General features: G+C 44.9%; 1 protein-coding gene across 1 annotated transcript in view; it reads left to right on the top strand.

Moving 5' to 3' along the window:
* Positions 1 to 2,548, top strand: part of LOC109896080 (hexokinase-2-like) — a 94,071-nt gene extending 91,523 nt beyond the window's left edge. The window contains exons 17-19 of the mRNA XM_020490307.2: positions 165 to 401; positions 2,099 to 2,258; positions 2,429 to 2,548. Of these exons, the coding sequence (XP_020345896.1) occupies positions 165 to 401; positions 2,099 to 2,243 (382 nt within the window). The 3' untranslated portion in view covers positions 2,244 to 2,258; positions 2,429 to 2,548. The remainder of the gene's footprint in view (positions 1 to 164; positions 402 to 2,098; positions 2,259 to 2,428) is intronic.
* The last annotated feature ends 19,157 nt before the right edge of the window (positions 2,549 to 21,705 follow it).

Consider the following 21,705-nt stretch of genomic DNA (forward strand, 5'->3'; position numbering starts at 1 on the left):
GTGGGAGCAATGTGTGAATCCCTTTTTCTGTGTATCAAAGCTATTAGATTTCGATATGTCTAGCATAGAATGGAGAACGTGTGCTATTTATGTTCATAAAAAGTGTTGATTTGATATAGATCTCGTTGATATTTACTTGACTGTTGTCTGTGCCCCCCTGTTAGTGACCGTCTGGCCCTGAGGCAGGTGCGCTCCATCCTGCAGCACCTGGGTCTGACCAGCTCTACGTGTGACGACAGCATCCTGGTGAAGGAGGTGTGTAGCGTGGTGGCTTGCCGCGCTGCCCAGCTCTGTGGTGCTGGCCTGGCCGCTGTGGTCGATAAGATCCGGCAGAACCGCAACCTCCCTGAGCTCAAAATCACAGTGGGTGTCGACGGAACACTCTACAAACTACACCCACAGTGAGTGTTTTTTTGTTGTTGTGATCATACTGTCAGGATAAAGCTCAAAACACCACAAAGCTCATTCAACCACAAAGACCAGGGAGGTTTTCCAATGTCTCGCAAAGAACGGCACGTATTGGTAGGGGGGGGGGGGGGGGGGGCAGGCAGAGATTGAATATCCCAACAAACAATAAAAATCCTTTTGAGCAATGTTAAGTTATTAATTACACCTAGTCCACCTAGTCCTTCCTAACAAAGTTGCCGAAGAGGTAGGAACCCGCTCAGGGATTTCACAATGAGGCCAATGGTGAATTTAAAACAGTTACAGAGTTTAATGGCTGTGATAGGAGAAAACAAAGGATTTACTCCACAATAGTAACCTTAATGACAGAGTGAAAAGATGGAAGCCTGTACAGAATATAAATATTCCAAAACATGCATCCTGTTTGTAATAAGGCACTCAAGTAAAACTGCAAAATGTGACAAAGAAATACATTTCATGTCCTGAATACGAAGCATTATGTTTGGGGCAAATCCAACACAACACATCACTGAGTACCACTCTTCATATTTTCAAGCATGGTGGTGGCTGCATCATCTTATGGGTATGCTTAACATCGGCAAGGATTAGGGAGTTTTTTTTAGGATGGAAAAAAAAAACGGAATAGAGCTAAGCACTGGCAAAATCCTAGAGGAAAACCTGGTTCAGTCCGCTTTCCAACACACTGGGAGTCAAATTCAGCTTTGAGCAGACAATTACCGAAAACACAATGCCAAATAGGTTATACAAGGGAGTTGCTTACCAATACGGCATTGAATGTTCCTTAAATCAACTTGAAAATCTATGGCAAAACTTGAAAATGGCTGTCTAGTAATGATCAACAAACATCTTGACAGAAATGTTTTAAAAAGATTGTCCAAATATTGAACAATCCAGGTGTGCAAAGCTCTTAGATTTACCCAGAAAGACTCAAAGCTGTAATCGCTGCCAAAGGTTTTAACCTACATTTAGTCAGGGGTGTGAATACATGTAAATGAGATATTTCATTTACAATAAATTAGCAAAAATGTCTAAAAACATGTTTTTGCTTTGTCATTATGGGGTATTGTATGTAGATAGGTGAGGGGGAAAAAACGATTGAAACCATTTTGAATTTAGGCTGTTACATAACAAAATGTAGAACAGGTCAAGGGGTATGAATACTTTCTGAAGGCACTATAACTAGAAATCTTGAAATGTTTTACCTTATAGTCTTTAGTTTCTCCTTCTAAATCTCTCTGAATCTATGAATAAAATTAGTGGGCGACAAAAAGATAAACATTGAGATCTTCTAACCTAACTTTTTATACAAGCCGTCTGTTTCCAAGGTTTTGATAACATTCTCAAATGTATTTTTTTTTATGTAGCCTACAAAATATAGTTCTTTGGTTTCTTTATGCATTTTTTTACCAAATATATTTAATTTGAGTGATATAGCATCTAGGTAAGCATCTAGGAATCCTAAAGTCTACCCTCAAATGCCTTTTCACCGCATCTTTTTACAGTAGCTGTGAGTACATGTGCATCTGCCTATGCGCATCTACCTCATGCTCTTGCTTCTGGCCATGTGAGCTCACTCCCCTGCATTCCCTGCAGCTTCTGGTCTGTTGTCTTACGTTCAGTAATAACATTGTAAACTGCCTCTCATCTCTCTTCTTACCTCTCGTCTTCACAGCTTCTCCAACTTCATGCATGAGACTGTCAGGGACCTGGCGCCGCAGTGCAAGGTCACTTTCATCCAATCAGAGGATGGCAGTGGGAAGGGGGCGGCTCTCATAACGGCGGTGGCTTGTCGCATCCGAGACGCCGGGCAACGCTGAGCGGGGGAGTTCTGGGTACGCTGAGGACAAGGGCTGTGTCCCACAATGGCACCCTATTTCCAGATTTGCTGGGCCACATCGCATCTGTTAAGCAAATGATGTCATGTTCACAAACCTGCATCACCAGTTGTTTTGTACTATTTTATTTGATTATTGTTGTATGTGTCTGTTTGTCTATGTTTCAGAGAGCTTGTGTGGGTGTGGATGGCGGCAAATTAAACAAAGAGATCTTCTGTTGGATCTGACAATTCATCTTGATAGTTGTACAGTTGTCTTAAATAAAACTATGAAGGACCTTGGCATTACTCTGGACCCTGATCTCTCTTTTCACGAACATATCAAGACTGTTTCAAGTACAGCTTTTTTCCATCTATGTAACATTGCAAAAATCTTAAACTTTCTGTCCAAAAATTATGCAGAAAAATGTATCCATGCTTTTGTCACTTCTAGATTAGACTACTGCAATGCTCTACTTTCCGGCTACCCAGATAAAGTACTAAATAAACTTCAGTTAGTGCTAAACACGGCTGCTAGAATCTAGACTATAACCAACCAAGTTGATCATAATACCCCAGTGCTAGCCTCTCTACACTGGCTTCCTGTTAAGGCTAGGGATGATTAAGGTTTTATTACTAACCTACAAAGCACTACATGGGCTTGCTCCTACCTATCTTTCCGATTTGGTCCTGCTGTACATAAACTCAGCAAAAAAAGAAACGTCCCTTTTCAGGACCCTGTCTTTCAAAGATAATTTGTAAAAATCCAAATAACTCCACAGATCTTCATTGTAAAGGGTTTAAACACTGTTTCCCATGCTTGTTCAATGAACCATAAACAATTCATGAACATACACCTGTGGAACTGTCGTTAAGACACTAACAGCTTACAGACGGTAGGCAATTAAGGTCACAGTTATGATAACTTAGGACAATAAAGAGGCCTTTCTACTGACTCTGAAAAACACCAAAAGAAAGATGCCCAGTTTCCCTGCCCATCTGCGTGAACGTGCCTTAGGCATGCTGTAACAAGGCATGAGGATTGCAGATGTGGCCAGGGCAATAAATTGCAATGTCCTTACTGTGAGACGCTTAAGACGGCACTACAGGGAGACAGGACGGACAGCTGATCTTCCTCGCAGGGGCAGACCACCTGTAACAACACCTGCACTGGATCGGTATATCTGAACATTACACCTGCGGGACAGGTACAGGATGGCAACAACAACTGCCCGAGTTACACCAGGAACGCACAATCCCTCCATCAGTGCTCAGACTGTCCGCAATAGGCTGAGAGAGGCTGGACTGGGGGCTTGTAGGACTGTTGTAAGGCAGGTCCTCACCAGACATCACCGACAACAACGTTGCCAGACAGGACTGGCAAAAAGTTATCTTCACTGACGAGTCGTGGTTTTCTCTTACCAGGGTTGAAGGTCGGATTTGCGTTTACCGTCCAAGGTGGAGGTGGAGGGTCCGTCATGGTCTGGGGCGGTGTGTCACATCATCATCGGACTGAGCTTGTTGTCATTGCAGGCAATCTCAATGCTGTGTGTTACAGGGAGGACATCCTCCTCCCTCATGTGGTACCCTTCCTGCAGGCTCATCCTAACATGACCCTCCAGCATGACAATGCCACCAGCCATACTGCTCGTTCTGCGCGTGATTTCCTGCAAGACAGGAATGTCAATGTTCTGCCATGGCCAACGAAGAGCCCGGATCTCAATCCCATTGAGCATGTCTGGGACCTGTTGTATCGGAGGGTGAGGGCCAGGGCCATTTCTCCCAGAAATGTCCGGGAACTTGCAGGTACCTTGGTGGAAGAGTGGGGTAACATCTCACAGCAAGAACTGGCAAATCAGGTGCAGTCTATGAGGAGGAAATGCACTGCAGTACTTAATGCAGCTGGTGGCCACACCAGATACTGACTTTTGATTTTGAACCCCCCTTTGTTCAGGGACACATTATTCCATTTATGTTAGTCACATGTCTGTGGAACTTGTTCAGTTTGTCTCAGTTGTTGAATCTTGTTATGTTCATACAAATATTTACACATGCTAAGTTTGCTGAAAATAAACGCAGTTGACAGTGAGAGGACTTGTCTTTTTTTGCTGAGTTTACCTACACGTATGCTACTGTCACAAGATGCAGGCCTCCTTATTATCCCCAGAATTTCTAAGCAAACACCTGGAGGCAGGGCATTCTCCCGTAGAGCTCAATATTTATGGAATGGTCTGCCTATCCATGTGAGAGACGCAGACTCGGTCTTGACCTTTAAGTCTTTATTGAAGACTCATCTCTTCAGTAGGTCCTATGATTGAGAGTGGTCTGGCACAGGGGTGTGAAGGTGAACGCAAAGGCACTGGAGCGACGAACCACCCTTGCTGTCTCTGCCTGGCCGGTTCCCCTCTTTCCACTGGGATTCTCTGCCTCTAACCCTATTACGGGGGTCTGAGTCACTGGCTTACTGGTGCTCTTCCATGCCGTCCCTAGGTGGGGTGCGTCACTTGAGTGGGTTGAGTCACTGATGTGATTTTCCTGTCCAGGTTGGCACCCCCCTCGGGCTTGTGCCGTGGGGGAGATCTTTGTGGGCTATACTCGGCCTTGTCTCAGGGTAGTACGTTGGTGGTTGAAGATATCCCTCTAGTGGTGTGGGGGCTGATTTTTGGCAAAGTGGGTGAGGAAATATCCCGCCTGTTTGGCCCTGTCCTGCGGTATTGTCGGACAGGGCCACAGTGTCTCCTGACAACTCTTGTCTCAGCCTCCAGTATTTATGCTGCAATAGTTTGATAATAGCCTTTGAATCTATTTTCCTCTTGCAGAGGGAATAACTACACTGTTTGTATTCTGACATATTCCCTGTCACCTTGCCATGGTTAAATGCGGTGGTTTGCGCTTTTCAGTATTGCACAAATGCTGCCATCTATCCTTGGTTTCTGGTTAGGGTAGGTTTTAATAGTCACAGTGGGTACAACATCTCCTATACACTTCCTAATAAACTCAGTCACCGAATCAGTGTATTCGTCAATATTATTCTCAGAAGCTACCCGGAACATATCCCAGTCCGCCTATAGGAAGGGAGGAGCAAAATGGAGACGTGGTCAGATTTGCCGAAAGGAGGGTGGGGGAAGGCCATGTAGGCTTCCTGGAAGTTGGAGTAGCAGTGGTCGAGTGTTTTGGCAGCGGAAGTACTACAGTCAATATGTTGATAGAACTTTGGCAGCCTTTTTCTCATATTTGCTTTGTAAAAATCCCCAGCTACAATAAATGCAGCCTTAGGATATGTGGTTTCCAGTTTGCATAAAGTCCAGTGGAGTTCTTTGAGGGCTGTCGTGGTATCAGCTTGAGGGGGGATATACACGGCCGTGACTATAACTGAAGAAAATACTCTTGGGCGATAATACGGTGTGCATTTGATTGGGTGATCAAAAGGACTTCCTATATGTTATTACAATTACACCATGAGTCGTTAGTCATGAAACATACACCCCCGCCCTTCTTCTTCCAAGAGAGATATTTATTCCTGTCTGCGCGATGAACTGAGAATCCAACTGGCTAGACCGATTCAGACAGTATATCCCGTGAGAGCCATGTTTCTGTGAAGCAGAATATGTTACAATCCATGATTTCTCTCAGGAAAGAGACCCTCGCCCTGAGCAGGTCAACTTTATTATCCAGAGACTGAACATTAGCGAGTTATGTACTCAGAAGCGGTGGGTGGTGTGTGCGCCTCCTAAATTGGAGTAGAAGACCACTCCGAGTACCTCTCCTCCACCGGTGTTTTGGGTCGGCTTCTGGAATCAGTTCAATTGCCCTGGGGGGAGCAAACAAAGGATCCACTTCGGGAAAGTCGTATTCCTGGTCGTAATGCTGTTAGTGCTGATGAGTTACCACCGCTCTGATATCCAATAGTTATTCCCGGCTGTATGTGATAAGACAAAAATGTTCTTGGGCTAATAATGTAAGAAATAATACATAAAAAACGAAATACGGCAAAGTTAACAGAGAGAAAGAAGCGAGGTAGCCCTCTCTGTCGGCGCCATCTTTGTCATTGAACAGATCTACTCCTTCTTAGGCTTACTTTAAATGACAACTCACATTTCTATGACAATTTGGTCGGGTCGCCCAAAAAATTACATATTGCACTTTTATGTACTTTTAAATTATAAGGCAATGCATTTCTCAGAGACCAGTATACTTTATGAAGGAATAATATTTATTATAAAAAATAACTAAGGTTAAAAGTCCAATACAGATGTGTTGTTTTTTTATCTCAATATTGAATAATTTCTTGGTAACAATTAAGTACTATGATTGTTTTGAATTAAAATGGTCAAAAATAGATTCTTAACAAAGAGCATTTCTCAAACGATAATTTTGCTAGGACTTTCTGGGAGTGGTCTCAGTTGGGAGGGGAAAACTGCAAATTAGGGGATTGGAACTCTCTTTCTTATTGGTCTATTCACTAATTCACTACCTTGTGATGTCACCAGGCAGGTCAAAACTCCATCCCACGAAAACAGACAGGCATTTCAGGCAGTCTTTTCAAACAGCTCTCAAACTAAAAGGGCATTATCATAATTTTCACAGTATTATTCCAACCTCATAGTTTGGAAATATATATAAAACACTGGAAAATCACGTTTTTTGAAAGTCCTAATTATGAAGAGACAGGAATTTCAAGGATAAAAATAGGCAATAATAAAAGTAACAGATACAGATGACACAGTCAAATCAGGGAAAAGACAAGATGAGATGAAGCTAAACAAGATATGTCTGCACCCAAGGGTCTTCAGAGAACTCTCCAAGCATGCAGAGCCCGAAAAGGAAATTCCACTCCAAATAGAATTCCATAAGGTCCCCACTGGAGTGGCCTTGAATTGTTCTTTGGTTCATAAATGACAGCAACCATGTCTGGTCGCCAAACTGAACCCGAGGTGCTGTTTTCAACGTTTTCCATTTTGTAGTCCTGCGACAGGAAGAGATAAGGCCTCCTTTCAGGAGAGCTGTGATTGGTTCAGCTGAGGGAAGGGTTCCGCATGACTGCGAGAGTGCTTAGTACACTTTCATAAAATCGTTATACGTTTGAGTCAAGACGGTCCGATGGTACAGATATCAAACAGTATACGTTTCCGTGGACCAATAAGGGTAATACCTGTTAATGGCAGGAAAACATTACAACACATTCTAAATACAGTCTTATTAAACACACATCTCAACACTTTTGTAATAATCATTGCGCCGAATGGAATGGCTGACGTTTTAAGGGCTCCTAACCAACTGTGCTATTTTGTTAGTTTTTTCGCATTGTTTGTAACTTATTATCTACATAAATTTGCTGCTATCACCTCTTATGACCGAAAAGAGCTCTGTACATCAGAACAGCCAGGTCCTCTCCTGTACTCAGTGTTCACCAATCACGACTCCAACACTATCATTAAGCTTGCCGAACAGGCCCCCATTTACATCAAGGGGGCTGAAGTCGAGCGGGTCGAGAATTTCAAGTTCCTTGGTGTCCACATCACCAACAAACTATCATGGTCCAAACCAAGACAGTCGTGAAGAGGGCACGGCAACACATTTTCCCCCTCAGGAGACTGAAAGAGTTTGGCATGGGTCCTGAGATCCTCAAAAAGTTCTACAGCTGCACCTTAGAGAGAATCATGACTGGTTGCATCACCGCCTGGTACGGCAACTGCTCGTATCTGACCGCAAGGCGCTACAGAGGGTAGTGCATACATCACTGGGGCCAAGCTTCCTGCCATCCAGGACCTATATACCAGGCGGTGTCAGAGGAAGGCCCAAAAAATTGTCAAAGACTCCAGTCACCCAAGTCATAGACTTTTCTCAATGCTACCGCACAGCAAGTGGTACCAAACACCAAGTCTAGGTCAAAAAGGCTTCTTAACAGCTTCTATCCCCAAGCTATAAGACTGCTGAACAGTTAATCAATTGGCCACCCAGACTATCTACGTTGACCGCCTCCTTTGTTTTTACACTGCTGCTACTTGCTGTTTATCATCTATGCATAGTCACTTTTCCTCTACCTACATGTACAAATTACCTCGACTACCCTGTACCCCTGCACATTTATTCGGTACCGGGCCCCCGGTATATAGCCTCGTTATTGTTATGGAATTCTACTGTGTTACTTTTGATTTTTACTTTATTTTATTTAGTCAATATTGCACTGTTGGTTAAGGGATTGTAAGTAAGAATTTCATGGGAAGGACTACACCTGTTGTGGCACGTGACAAATAACATTTTATTTTATTTTACACTTGTCATTTTCAGTCAATTTACACTGTTCACGTAAGAAAATCTGTGCATTCCATTGTTCTACAATGGAGAAGTTCCTTGGCTAAGTTGGCTGAGTCGTAGTCATCGTCACTCTTCGTCAGAACCCTGTTGGGTCCATGTTTCCTACAGGCCGTCTGATTACCATTTGGTTCAATCAGGCTGATTGTTCTATGCTGGATGTGTGAAATTAGCAAAAGGGGGGGAAGGACGATTCCTGCTGGGAACCTGCTGTGAGTCCCCCCCCCCTCTTCATGGGTTCTCTGGCCAATGAAGAGAGGCCTATGTGTATTGTATTTGCTCTTGTTGTCTGGCGTTGATGTGCAAAATCAACGCTGCTCTACAGTAAGTTAGTCTAGCCAGCTATATAAACTTGTAGTAATCATGGTTCAATTACCAACCGGGCAAGCAGGGCACATGCCCAGGTTCCCTGACCTCCAGGGACCCCAATGAATTTTGTTAGTCACTCTCACTCAGATATTATATAAAACATTTAAATATTATAAGTCATGGCAAAATGTTTAGAATTGCAGGAAATGAACTCTAAAACTTAAATTTCTTCTCTCTGCCATCAAGAGGGGGGTCACTAAAATATTATGCCCGTGAGGTGGTGGGGGCTGCTACAACACCTTTTCAGTATTCAGACTCTTTACTCAGTACTTTGTTGAAGCACCTTTGGCAGCGATTACAGCATTTAATCTTCTTGGGACTGACTCTACAAGCTTGGCACACCATCTCTTCATTCAAAGACTCAATCATGGACACTCTTGCTGACAGTTGTGGCTGCTTCACGTGATGTATTGTTGTCTCTACCTTCTTGCCCCTTTGTGCTGTTGTCTGTGCCCAATAATGTTTGTTCCATGTTTTGTGCTGCTACCATGTTGTTCTGCTGCCATGTTGTTGTCATGTTGTGTTGCTACCATGCTATCATGTTGTCTTAGATCCCTCTTTATGTAGTGTTGTGGTGTCTCTCTTGTTGTGATGTCTGTTTAAACCTGTTTTTATTTTTAATCCAAGCCCCCGTCCCCTCAGGAAGCCTTTTGCCTTTTGGTAGGCCGTCATGGTATTTAAGAATTTTTCTTAACTGACTTGCCTACTTAAATAAAGGTTCAATAAAAAATTACAATTAAAATGGGGGAGTTTCTCCCATTTTTCTGTGCAGATCCACTCAAGCTCTGTCAGGTTTGATAGGGACCATCGCTGCACAGCTTTATTCAGGTTTTTCCAGAGATTTTCGATCGGGTTCAAGTCTGAGCTCTGGCTGGGCCACTTAAGATCATTTAGAGACTTGTCCCGAAGCCACTCCTGAGTTGTCTTGACTGTGTGCTTAGGGTTGTTGTCCTGTTGGAAGGTGAACCTTCACTCTGGAGCAGGGTTTTCATCAAGGATCTCTCTGTACTTTGCTACGTTCATCTTTGCCACGATCCTGACTAGTCTCCCAGTCCCTGCTGCTGAAAAACTTCCCCATAACATGATGCTGCCACCATCATGCTTTCCCGTATGGATGGTGCCAGGTTTCCTCCAGACGTGACGCTTAGTATTCAGGCCAAAGAGTTCAATCTTTAGCAGCCTTTTGGCAAACTCCAAGTGGGCTGTCATGTGCCTTTTACTGAGGAGTGGCTTCCGTCTGGCCACTCTACCATAAAGGCCTGATTGGTGGAGTGCTGCAGAGATGGTTGTCCTTCTGGAAGGTTCTCCTATCTCCACAAAGTAACTCTAGATCTCTGTCAGAGTGATCGTCAGGTTCATGGTCACCTCCCTGACCAAGGCTCTTCTCCCCCTATTGGTCAGTTTGGCCGTTCAGCCAGCTCTAGGAAGAGTCTTGGTGGTTCCAAACTTCTTACCATTTAAGGATGATGGAGGCCACTGTGTTCTTGGGGACCTTCAATGCTGCAGACATTATTTGGTACCCTTCCCCAGATCTGTGCCTTGACACAATCCTGTCTTGGCGCCCTACGGACAATTTCTTCGACCTCATGGCTGTTTTTTTCACTGTCAACTGTGGGACCTTATATAGACAGATGTGTGCCTTTCCAAATCATGTCCAATCAATTGAATTGACCACAGGTGGACTCCAATCATGTTGTAGAAACATCGCAAGGATGATCATGGAAACAGGATGCATCTGAGCTCAATTTTGAGTCTAATAGTAAAGGGTCTGAATACTTTAGTAAATATGGCATTTCTGTTTTTGCTTCGTCATTATGGGGTATTGTGTGTAGTTTGCTGAGGATTTAAAAAAAGATCCATTTCAGAATAAGGCTGTAATGTAACAAAATTTGGAAAAATTCAAAGGGTCTGAATACTTTCCGAAGGCACTGTATAACATCAGCACAGGAGCAGTAAACAACAGTCAAACTGTTTTCCATTCTGTTGAAAAATGGATCTATGTTATTGATATACTGAATGGTAAATATTGTGTTGTCATATGGTGTCTCTTGTTTAAGGCTAAAGGGAATACAAGCCCAAAGTTTACTGTCTTGCCTTGGGAAACAGTGTAGACAAAACACTGTTCACATTAGTTTACAACTCAACCAAATGTAAATCAAGACAATCCGTTGAAATGACATCTGTGCCCAGTGGGAACATTGGAAGGAATCAATACAAAGCAGTATCAAGGTCTAATGGCATTGGCAAGATTGTTATATTTCCAACCCTTAATGTCATATTGAGAATGGACAACATAATGTATTCCATTTACAAATTTGATACTTATACCACATTTGACCGTAACCAGCATTTTTCTCATGTGAATGAGAAAAGAAAAGTGACATACCTGGCATTAATTGTTTCATGCCTAGAAGATTTGTGTGCCGCTGACATAGTTACGCTAGACTCTGGAATGTTTTAATGACCACTTATTATCGCTGTCTCATAGAGAGACACACTCGAAATAGACCAATGGCCACACTCAATATGAACAGAAATTCCAGGTCACACTAAATCTAATGGGGGTCACGGTGCAGGGTTAGAAATGCAATGTTTGTGGGATGCAACAGAGAGCATAGAAATGCTACCAAAAATAGATTACTGAAACTTGTTACAAATGATTCACCAAATTATATCTTGAAGGAGGAAGCAAAGTACTTTAAGCATTTGTTTTTGTTTATCTCCTCCATCTCCACTAACCGAAGCAAATTGTAAGGATTTTTTTCTATTAATAATGTAAAATGAACAGCCATAGAGAGACTCATGTGAAGGTGAAATTACAGAGAAGGAACCTCTTGATGCAATTAAAGCCTTTAAGTCTGGGAAAACTCCAGGTCTGGATGGCATACCTGTTGAGGTATACCAAACCTTTTTTGATACTGTATACTCAGAGAACCATTATTAGCATGTTTTAATCACTCCTATGTAAATGGTAGATTATCAGACACTCAACAGGAAGGTCTGCTTTTATTATTACTGAAACAGGATACATGTGGGAAGTATAAAGATCCAGTTCATTTAAAGAATTAGAGGCCCCTTACACTTCAGTGATGTGATGAAAAATTCAAGCAACATGTATAGCACATAGAATTAAAAAGGTATTGTCAGACATTCATTCTAAACAGACAGGTTTTTTACATGGACGATACATTGGGCATAAGGCGAGTACTGGAAACAATAGAATGCTATGAAAAATCTGGGAAACCAGGCCTGCTATTCATAGCGGACTTTGAAAAGGCTTTTGATGAAGTACGACTGGAATTTTTATATAAACGCCTGGAACATTTCAATTTTGGAGAATCTCTTATAAAATGGGTTAAAATCATGTATAGTAACCCTAGGTGTAAAATTGTAAATAATGGCTACATCTCAGATAGTTTTAAAGTGTCAAGAGGAGTAAAACAAGGTTGTCCACTATCGGCATATCTATTTATTATGGCCATTGAAATGTTAGCTTTTAAATCAGATCCAACAATAATATCAAGGGGTTAGAAATACAGGGCTTAAAAACAAAGGTGTCATTGTACGCTGATGATTCATGTTTTCTTTTAAATCCACAACTTGGATTCCTCCACAGCTTCATAGAGGATATAGATAATTGTTCTCACCTCTCTGGATTACAACCAAATTATGATAAGTGTACTATATTACATATTAGATCACTGAAAATACTACTTTTACTTTACCATGAGGTATACCAATAAAATGATCTGAAGGTGATGTGGATATACTTGGTATACATATCCCAAAAGAAATGATCAATTAGCCTTTTAAAATGATAAACTTGGATTAGCTAACACAACGTACCATTGGAACACAGCAGTGATGGTTGCTGATAATGGGCCTCTGTACGCCTATGTAGATATTCCATAAAAAATCTGCCGTTTCCAGCTACAATAGTCATTGGAAGGAAGTGAAGCAGACAATTACATTGATGGAGTCTACAATCTATCTGCAATATTAAAGCTGATCTACCCCCTAATTAAACAAATTAAAATGTAATTTACTTTTTTTTTTAAAGAGAGAGCATGTTTGAAAATGATATGACATTCGGCAAATTTGAGGTGTTTCGTCGTGGCTAGATTTGTGATTTGTGTTTTGTGCATCTCTTACAAATGTACTATTCTTGGACAATATGGTTTCATCAAATTCTGCTCACTATTTGAGAATGTGCCCACTCCACTCACTGCAATTTTGATAGCAAAATAGCTCAACTATGCCTTAGTCTGAAAAGTTTTGTGAAAGATTGCCATGTGGTTGTGTGACATGCCCCCATTTTTAGACACCATTGTTACAGGATGAATTGTGCAGTCTCCCGTTGGATCTTTGGCAGGAAATGTTTTAGAAGAAAAAGCTGTCAAGGTCTGTACTCTTCTTTCAGCCCTTAAATACTCAGTGATTCAGCTAGACCACGTGTCAAACTCATTCCATTGAGGGCCGAATGTCTCCGGGTTTTCTCTCCTCCCTTGTACTTGATTGATGAATTAAGGTCACTAATTAGTAGGGAACTCCTCTCACCTGGCTGTCTGGGTCTTAATTGAAAGGAAAAAACAAAAACCTGCAGACATTCGGAGCTCTGTGGAATGAGTTTAACTCCCCTGAGCTAGAGAGTGACTAACTGCTTTCCCCCCCTATAGGTCCGCGTAACACACTTTTTCTGCGGTGTATGGGAACAATGGTAAATTAACACTTGAGATGGATAACAAGATGAATACCCAACCTGGTCTCAGAGCATTTTGTACTATTCTGTGTGTAAATCCGAGACACCCTATTTAGTATGAAATGTTACGTTTCGTATAATATGTATTAATTTGTGGATGTTCATCACCCATTTCATATGATATGCTATGAATTACAATTCGTATTATATATTACGATCTGCAAAACGTATTATATATTACGATTTGCAAAATGTACAATATGTTACGAATATCTAAAATGTATGATACGTTACAAATTCTAGCTAGTTGGCTAACATTAGCTAGCTGTTAACATTAGCTAGGCTAGGGGTTAGGGCTATTGGAAGGGTTAGCTAAGGGGAAGGGCTAGCTAAAAGGGTTAAGGTTAGGGTTAGGGAAGGGTTAGCTAACATGCTAAGTAGTTGTAAAGTAGCTAAAAAGTAGTAAATAGTTGAAAAGTTGCTAAATAGCTAAAATACTAAAGTTGTACGTGATGATATTTGAACTCGCAACCTTTTGGTTGCTAGACGTTTGCATTATAAGTTGTTAATTAGCTAAAATGCCAAAGTCATCTATGATGAGATTTGAATTCGTGTCCTTTGGGTTGCTAGACGTTTGCGTTATACACCCAACCAACCCTTCTACTTTCGGTTTTTCCGTAAGTAACCATCTGTCTTATATAGTCATACCAAACATAACATATACTCATTTGAGTGCCAGGGATTAAAGTTGACTTTTTTACATCTATTCTATGAGACCTGGCTGCAATACCTTGTTAGCTTATCAACAGGCTAATGGGTCGGTTGGAGATTTGTCCTTGCCTGATGATATCAATCTCCCTCTGGAGGACAGGAAAGACCTGGAGCTTCTGGAGACCAGGCTCCAGGAGAGACTTGTAAGTGTGTTCAGAATGTCATATAGCCATTGCTTTTTCTGGGAAAGAGCAAGAGACCCTGCTGTTGCAACCATTGTAACCCGATGTGACAGCAGCATGTTCTAAATCCTTCTGCTCAGAAATTTAACATGAGGAATTTATATTTACATTACATGTAAATACTTCTTGGAAATCTGTCTTTACAGACTGTCACAATAAATGTATATAAAATATAGGGAGGAGGGAGAGGGAAATATATTAACATGGTGTGTCATTTCACAACTTTTGCATTTGTAGGTTAGGTTTCTGGCTGTAACGGGTGCCAACAACCTGAAGTCGACAGTGTGGCGGATGATACCCTGCATTCTGTAAAACCGTCTTGCCATCGACACAACTTGGACTGGTTCAGGGGATAAGGCCTGTTTCAATGTCTAAAGACTATTCTTCACAGTAACTCTTGATGTTATTAAATGTTACTTTTAGGTAAACATTTTTTTACTTGTGTAAGACCTTCTGCAATTCAAATGTAACAAACTCAATGTTCTTTCTTTGTGTGTAAGTGCCATTCAGAAGAACCCTGCATCCCGAGATGCCACAAATGAGGGGGTCCAGATTCAGGTCACCCGTTACCTGAAAGGGCGACGATCGCTGAGCGACGACCGCCGGGCGGTGCTCGACGACGACCGCCGAGCACCGCCCGAGCAGGCAGGGGAGCCAACTTCGGCGGAAGTCGTGACAGTACCCCCCCCCTGACGCGCGGCTCCCACAGCGTGCCGCCACCGGCCTCGAGGACGACCCGGAGGACGAGGTGCCGGGCGATCCGGGTGGAGGTGGTGGAAATCTCTCAGGAGAGAAGGGTCCAAAATGTCCCCAACCGGAACCCAGCATCTCTCCTCCGGACCGTACCCCTCCCAGTCCACGAGGTACTGTAGGCCCCCCACCCGGCATCTCGAATCCAGAATGCCCCGAACTGTGTACGCCGGGGACCCCTCAATGTCCAGAGGGGACGGAGGGACCTCAGGCACCTCACCTTCTTGCAGGGGACCAGCCACCACCGGCCTGAGGAGAGACACATGAAACGAGGGGTTAATACGGTAATACCTAGGAAGTTGTAACCTGTAACACACCTCGTTTATTCTCCTCAGGACTTTGAACGGCCCCACACACTGCGTCCCCAGCTTCCGACAGGGCAGGCGGAGGGGCAGGTTTCGGGTCGAGAGCCAGACCCTGTCCCCCGGTGCAAACACAGGGGCCTCACTGCGGTGCTGGTCAGCGCTCTTCTTCTGCCGTTCTCCCGCTAACCGTAGTGAGTCCTGAACGGCTTTCCAGGTGTCCTTGGAGCGCTGTACCCATTCCTCCACCGCAGGAGCCTCGGTCTGGCTCTGATGCCATGGGGCCAGGACCGGCTGGTAACCTAACACACACTCAAAAGGGGACAAGTTAGTTGAGGAGTGGTGTAGGGAGTTCTGAGCTAGTTCAGCCCAGGGAACATACCTTGCCCACTCACCAGGCCGATCCCGGCAATAGGACCGCAGAAACCTGCCCACATCCTGGTTTACACGCTCCACCTGCCCATTACTCTCGGGGTGAAAACCTGAGGTTAAGCTGACCGAGACCCCCAGTCTCTCCATAAATGCCCTCTACACTCTGGACGTGAATTGGGGGTCCCGATCAGAAACAATGTCCTCAGGCACCCCATAGTGCCGGAAGACATGGGTAAACAAGGCCTCCGCAGTCTGCAGGGCCATAGGGAGACCGGGCAACGGGATGAGACGACAGGACTTAGAAAACTGATCCACAACGACCAGGATCGTAGTACTTCCCTGGGAGGGGGGAAGGTTGGTAAGAAAGTCCACCGATAAGTGTGTCCACGGCCGTTGTGGAACGGGGAGGGGTTGTAATTTCCCTCTAGGCAGGTGCCGAGGAGCCTTGCTCTGAGCACACACTGAGCAGGAGGAGACATAAAATCTCACGTCTTTAGCCAGCGTGGGCCACCAGTATCTCCCTCTCAGACTCCGCACTGTCCTCTCGATGCCAGGATGACCCGAGGAGGGGAGAGTTTGAGCCCGCCGGATCAGCTTGTCCCGGACCCCCTTGGCACGTACTGAGTCCCCACTGGACAGTTAGGGGGGGCCGGCTCTGACCGTGAGGCCTCCTCTATCTCCGCGTCCACCTCCCATACCACCGGTGCCACGAGACATGACGGTGGAATGATGGGAGTTGGCTCAACGGTCCGCTCCTCGGTATACTAGAGGCGGGACAGCGCGTCGGCTTTGGTGTTTTGGGAGCCTGGCCGGTATGAGATGGTAAACCGAAACCTGGTCAAAAACATGGCCCATCTTGCCTAACGTGGATTTAGTCTCCTCGCTGCCCGGATACACTCAAGATTACGATGGTCAGTCCAGATGAGAAAAGGGTGTTTAGCCCCCTCAAGCCAATGTCTCCACACCTTCAGAGCCTTGACTACAGCTAACAACTCCCGGTCCCCCACTTCATAGTTTTGCTCCACTGGGCTGAGCTTGCTCGAAAAGAAAGCACACAGGCGGAGCTTGGGTGGCACGCCAGAGCGCTGGGACAGCACGGCTCCGACCCCAGCCTCGGACGCATCCACCTCCACTATGAACGCTAAAGAGGGGTCCGGATGCGCCAACACGGGCGCATTGGGGAACAGCTCTTTCAAACGACTGAAAGCTCTGCCAGCCTCTGCTGACCAACGCAAGCGCACCGGTCCTCCCTTCAGCAGGGAGGTGATGGGAGCAGCCACCTGACCAAAACCCCGGATAAACCTCCGGTAGTAATTGGCAAACCCTAAAAACCGGTGCACTTCTTTCACCGTGGTCGGAGTCGGCCAATTACGCACGGCTGTAACGCGGTCATCCTCCATCACCACCCCGGAGGTGGAAATACGATACCCCAGGAAGGAAACGGACTGTTTGAAAAACTCACATTTCTCCACCTTGCAATACAGGTCATGCTCCAGCAGTCGCCCAAGTACCTTACGCACCAGAGACACATGCGCCGCGCGTGTGGCAGAATAGATCAAGATGTCATCGATGTACACTACCACTCCCTGCCCGAGCAGGTCTCGGAGAATCTCATCTACGAAGGATTGGAAGACGGCTGGAGCATTCTTCAACCCGTAAGGCATGACGTGGTACTCATAATGACCAGATGTAGTACTAAATGCAGTTTTCCACTCATCTCAACCCGGCTACGCACCAGATTATACGCGCTCCTCATGTCCAGTTTTGTGAAGAAGCGCGCCCCGTGAAATGATTCCACCGCCGTAGCGATGAGAGGTAGTGGGTAACTAAACCCCACTGTGATGGAATTTAGACCTCTATAATCAATGCACGAACGCAGACCTCCATCCTTCTTCTTCACAAAAAAGAAGCTTGAGGAGACGGGTGATGCGGAGGGCCGAATGTACCCCTGTCCCAGCGATTCAGCAACATATGTTTCCATCGCTACCGTCTCCTCCTGGACCAATGGATACACGTGACTCCTAGGAAGTGCAGCGTTCTCCAGAAGGTTTATCGCGCAGTCCTCTCGACGATGGGGTGGTAATTGGATCACCCTCTTTTTACTGAATGCGATAGCCAAATCGGCATATTCAGAGGGAATGCTCACGGTGGAAACTTGGTCTGGACTCTCCGTAGTCGCACCAACGGCAACTCCTATACACCTACCTGAACACTCCTCTGACCACCCCTTAAAAGCCCCCTGTCGCCAGGAAATCACCGGGTTGTGTTGAGCTAACCAGGGAACCCCCAACACCACTGGAAACGCAGGTGAATCTATAAGGAACAGACTAATCTGCTCCTTATGATCCCCCTGCGTTACCATGTCCAGCGGCACCGTAGCCTCCCTAATTACTCCTGACCCTAATGGTCGGCTATCTAAGGAGTGCACGGGGAACGGTAGGTATAACGACACCAGGGGAATCCCTAGCCTTAACGCAAGCCCACGATCCATGAAATTCCCAGCTGCGCCTGAATCGACTAGCGCCTTATGCTGTAGAGAGGGAAAAAACCCAGGGAAAGAAGTCAACACATACACATGACCGACAGGAAGCTCTGGGTGAGTCTGGTGCTTACTCACCTGGGGGGATCGAGTAGTGCTCCGCCTGTCCTCCCGACTCCCAGACGAGTTCCTCCAGCACCGGTTGGACGTGTGCCCTCGTCGACCACAACTGGTGCAGGAGGACACTCCTCCTCCGGTCCCCCTCAAAGCCACCCCTCCTAATTCCATAGGGATAGGGGCAGGAGGGCTGGAAAGTGGAAACGACAGGGCCTGATCCGAACACCCGCGGGCAGCCAGCAGGTTGTCGAGACGGATAGCCAAGTCAATGAGTTCATCCAGTGTGAATGTGGTGTCCCGACATGCCAGCTCCCTGCGGACGTCCTCCCTGAGACTGCATCTGAAATGATCGATCAAGGCCCTGTCGTTCCACCCTGCTCCTGCGGCCAAGGTCCTGAACTCCAGAGCAAAGTCCTGTACGCTCCTCGTCTCCTGACGCAGGTGGAACAGCCGTTCACCCGCCGCCCGACCCTCTGGTGGATGGTCAAACACAGCTCGGAATCGGCGGGTGAACTCTGGGTAATTATCCCTCGCCGAGTCCGGACCATTCCACACTGCGTTGGCCCACTCGAGGGCTCGCCCAGTCAAGCAGGAGACGAGGGCGCTCACGCTCTCCTCCCCGGAGGGAGCAGGACGCACGGTAGCCAGGTATAGTTCCAGCTGAAGAAGGAAACCCTGGCACCCAGCCGCCGTTCCGTCATACTCCCGAGGGAGCGTCAGCCGAAGAGCCCCGGAGCCAGATGTGGTCGCAGGAACAGGAGGTGCTGAAGAAGGGGGTGCTGGAGATGAGGTGGGAAGGCCACTCCTCTCCCATCGATCCATCCTCTCCATCATTTGGTCCATGGCCGAACCAATCCGGTGACGGACGCTGGTGTGATGGAGGACCCTCTCTTCCATCGATGGGAGAGGAGACACGGCTGCTCCTGCTGATTCCATTATGGTGCGAGATTCTGTCACGAGTTACTAAGGTGGGTGGAATCAGGCGCAGAGAGCAGGTTTAAATTATTAGACAGTTTATTCTACGGCGCACAAAACAACGGTCAACCCAACACACAGGGTGAATAATCCAAAGCAGGACCAGAATAGTCCGGAGAATAAAACTCATGAACACCACCAAATAACAGGAATACAAAAACAATCCCGCACAAAACAAGGGCGGGACAACCTACTAAATATAAGGAGGCTAATTAAACTAAAATACACACAGGTGAAACTAATAAGACAAAACCAACAGACAAACGAAAAAGGGATCGGTAGTGGCTAGTAGGACGGTGACGACGACCGCCGAGCACCGCCCGAACAGGCAGGGGAGCCAACTTCGGCGGAAGTCGTGACAGGGTCAACATCAAGTCTCTGACCACCTGTCTCGAAGCCAGCTACTACCCCCAAGCCACAAGACTGATCCAACACCTGAACCCTGGGCTGACTCCTGCACCCTACCATACTTACCATTTAATCATATTCTGTATACACTTAAATTACTTTAGCTTACCGGACCAATGCAATAGTTATGTCACCTAACCACACTACTAAGGTAGATATATTTTCATTATAATTCTATGCTGCTACTGAACACTGTGGTTATTCCACTCTATGCACAAGGGCAAACAATGTCCATACTATATGCCTATAGTCTATTTTTGTTTTATCTGATTCATATTTATATATTATTTTCTTTGATCTGCATGCTTCTTTTGTACCAGATTTAGATTAGTCTTGAATAAATATTTTGGGCCTATACTTACAGTGTCACTTATTTGATCCCTTACTACAGTTGAAGTCGGAAGTGTACATACACCTTAGCCAAATACATTTAAACTCAGTTTTTCACAATTCCTGACATTTAATCCTAGTAAAAATTCCCTGTCTTAGGTCAGTTAGGATCACCACTTTATTTTAAGAATGTGAAATGTCATAATAATAGTAGAGAGGATTATTTATTTCATCACATTCCCAGTGGGTCAGAAGTTTACATACACTCAATTAGTATTTGGTAGCATTGCCTTTAAATTGTTTAACTTGGGTGAAAGGTATTGGGTAGCCTTCCACAAGCTTCCCACATTAGTTGGGTGAATTTTGGCCCATTCCTGCTGACAGAGCTGGTGTAACTGAGTCAGGTTTGTAGGCCTCTTTGCTCACACACACTTTTTCAGTTCTGCCCACAAATGTTCTATAGGATTGATGTCAGGGCTTTGTGACGGCCACTCCAATACCTTGACTTTGTTGTCCTTAAGCCATTTTGCCACAACTTTGGAAGTATGCTTGGGGTCATTGTCCATTTGGAAGACCCATTTGGGACCAAGCTTTAACTTCCTGACTGATGTCTTGAGATGTTGCTTCAAGATATCCACATACTTTTCCTCCTCATGATGCCTTCTATTTTGTGAAGTGCACCAGTCCCTCCTGCAGCAAAGCCCCCCCACAACATGATGCTGCCACTTCGTCTTACAAGCCTCCCCTTTTTCCTCCAAACATAACTAGTTCTATTTTTGTTTCGTCAGACCAGAGGACATTTCTCCAATAAGTGTTTTAATCCATTTTGAATTCAGGCTGTAACACAACAAGAGGTGGAATAAGTAAAGAGGTATGCATACTTTCTGTAGGCACTGTATGAAAGAAAAAATGAACGGAAGTTGCTTTTATGATCATTATCATGGAAATAGATTTTGACTTTAGTTAGTGTCAGCATGATATGCGGTCGTACTAAGTCGTTCAGGGAACTAATACAACTAAGTTAAAAACCATTCATTCTAATTATTAGTATGTTCTTGATTCCTATCCAAATGAACATGTTCATCAGCTGGATCATGGTGTATTTTCTATATAGTACCGTCATCATTAAAACATCTGCCTGAGTCAGCATGACACCTTTCATCTGTCTCTAGAGAACATTATTAACACAATAAATATACACTCACCGGTCGGTTTTATTAGGTACACACAAATGGATCGCTCCTACAGACAGGTCGTGGCTTGCTGTATAAAGCATGCAGACAGGCATCGAGTCATTCACTTAATGTTTGATTGAATGTTAGAATGGGTAAAACAAGTGACCTACGCGACTTTGAGCGTGGTATGGTCGTATGTGCTGGGCACTCAAATCAATTGAA

Source organism: Oncorhynchus kisutch, linkage group LG8 (genome assembly GCF_002021735.2).
Source record: "Oncorhynchus kisutch isolate 150728-3 linkage group LG8, Okis_V2, whole genome shotgun sequence".
NCBI classification, from domain to species: domain Eukaryota; kingdom Metazoa; phylum Chordata; class Actinopteri; order Salmoniformes; family Salmonidae; genus Oncorhynchus; species Oncorhynchus kisutch.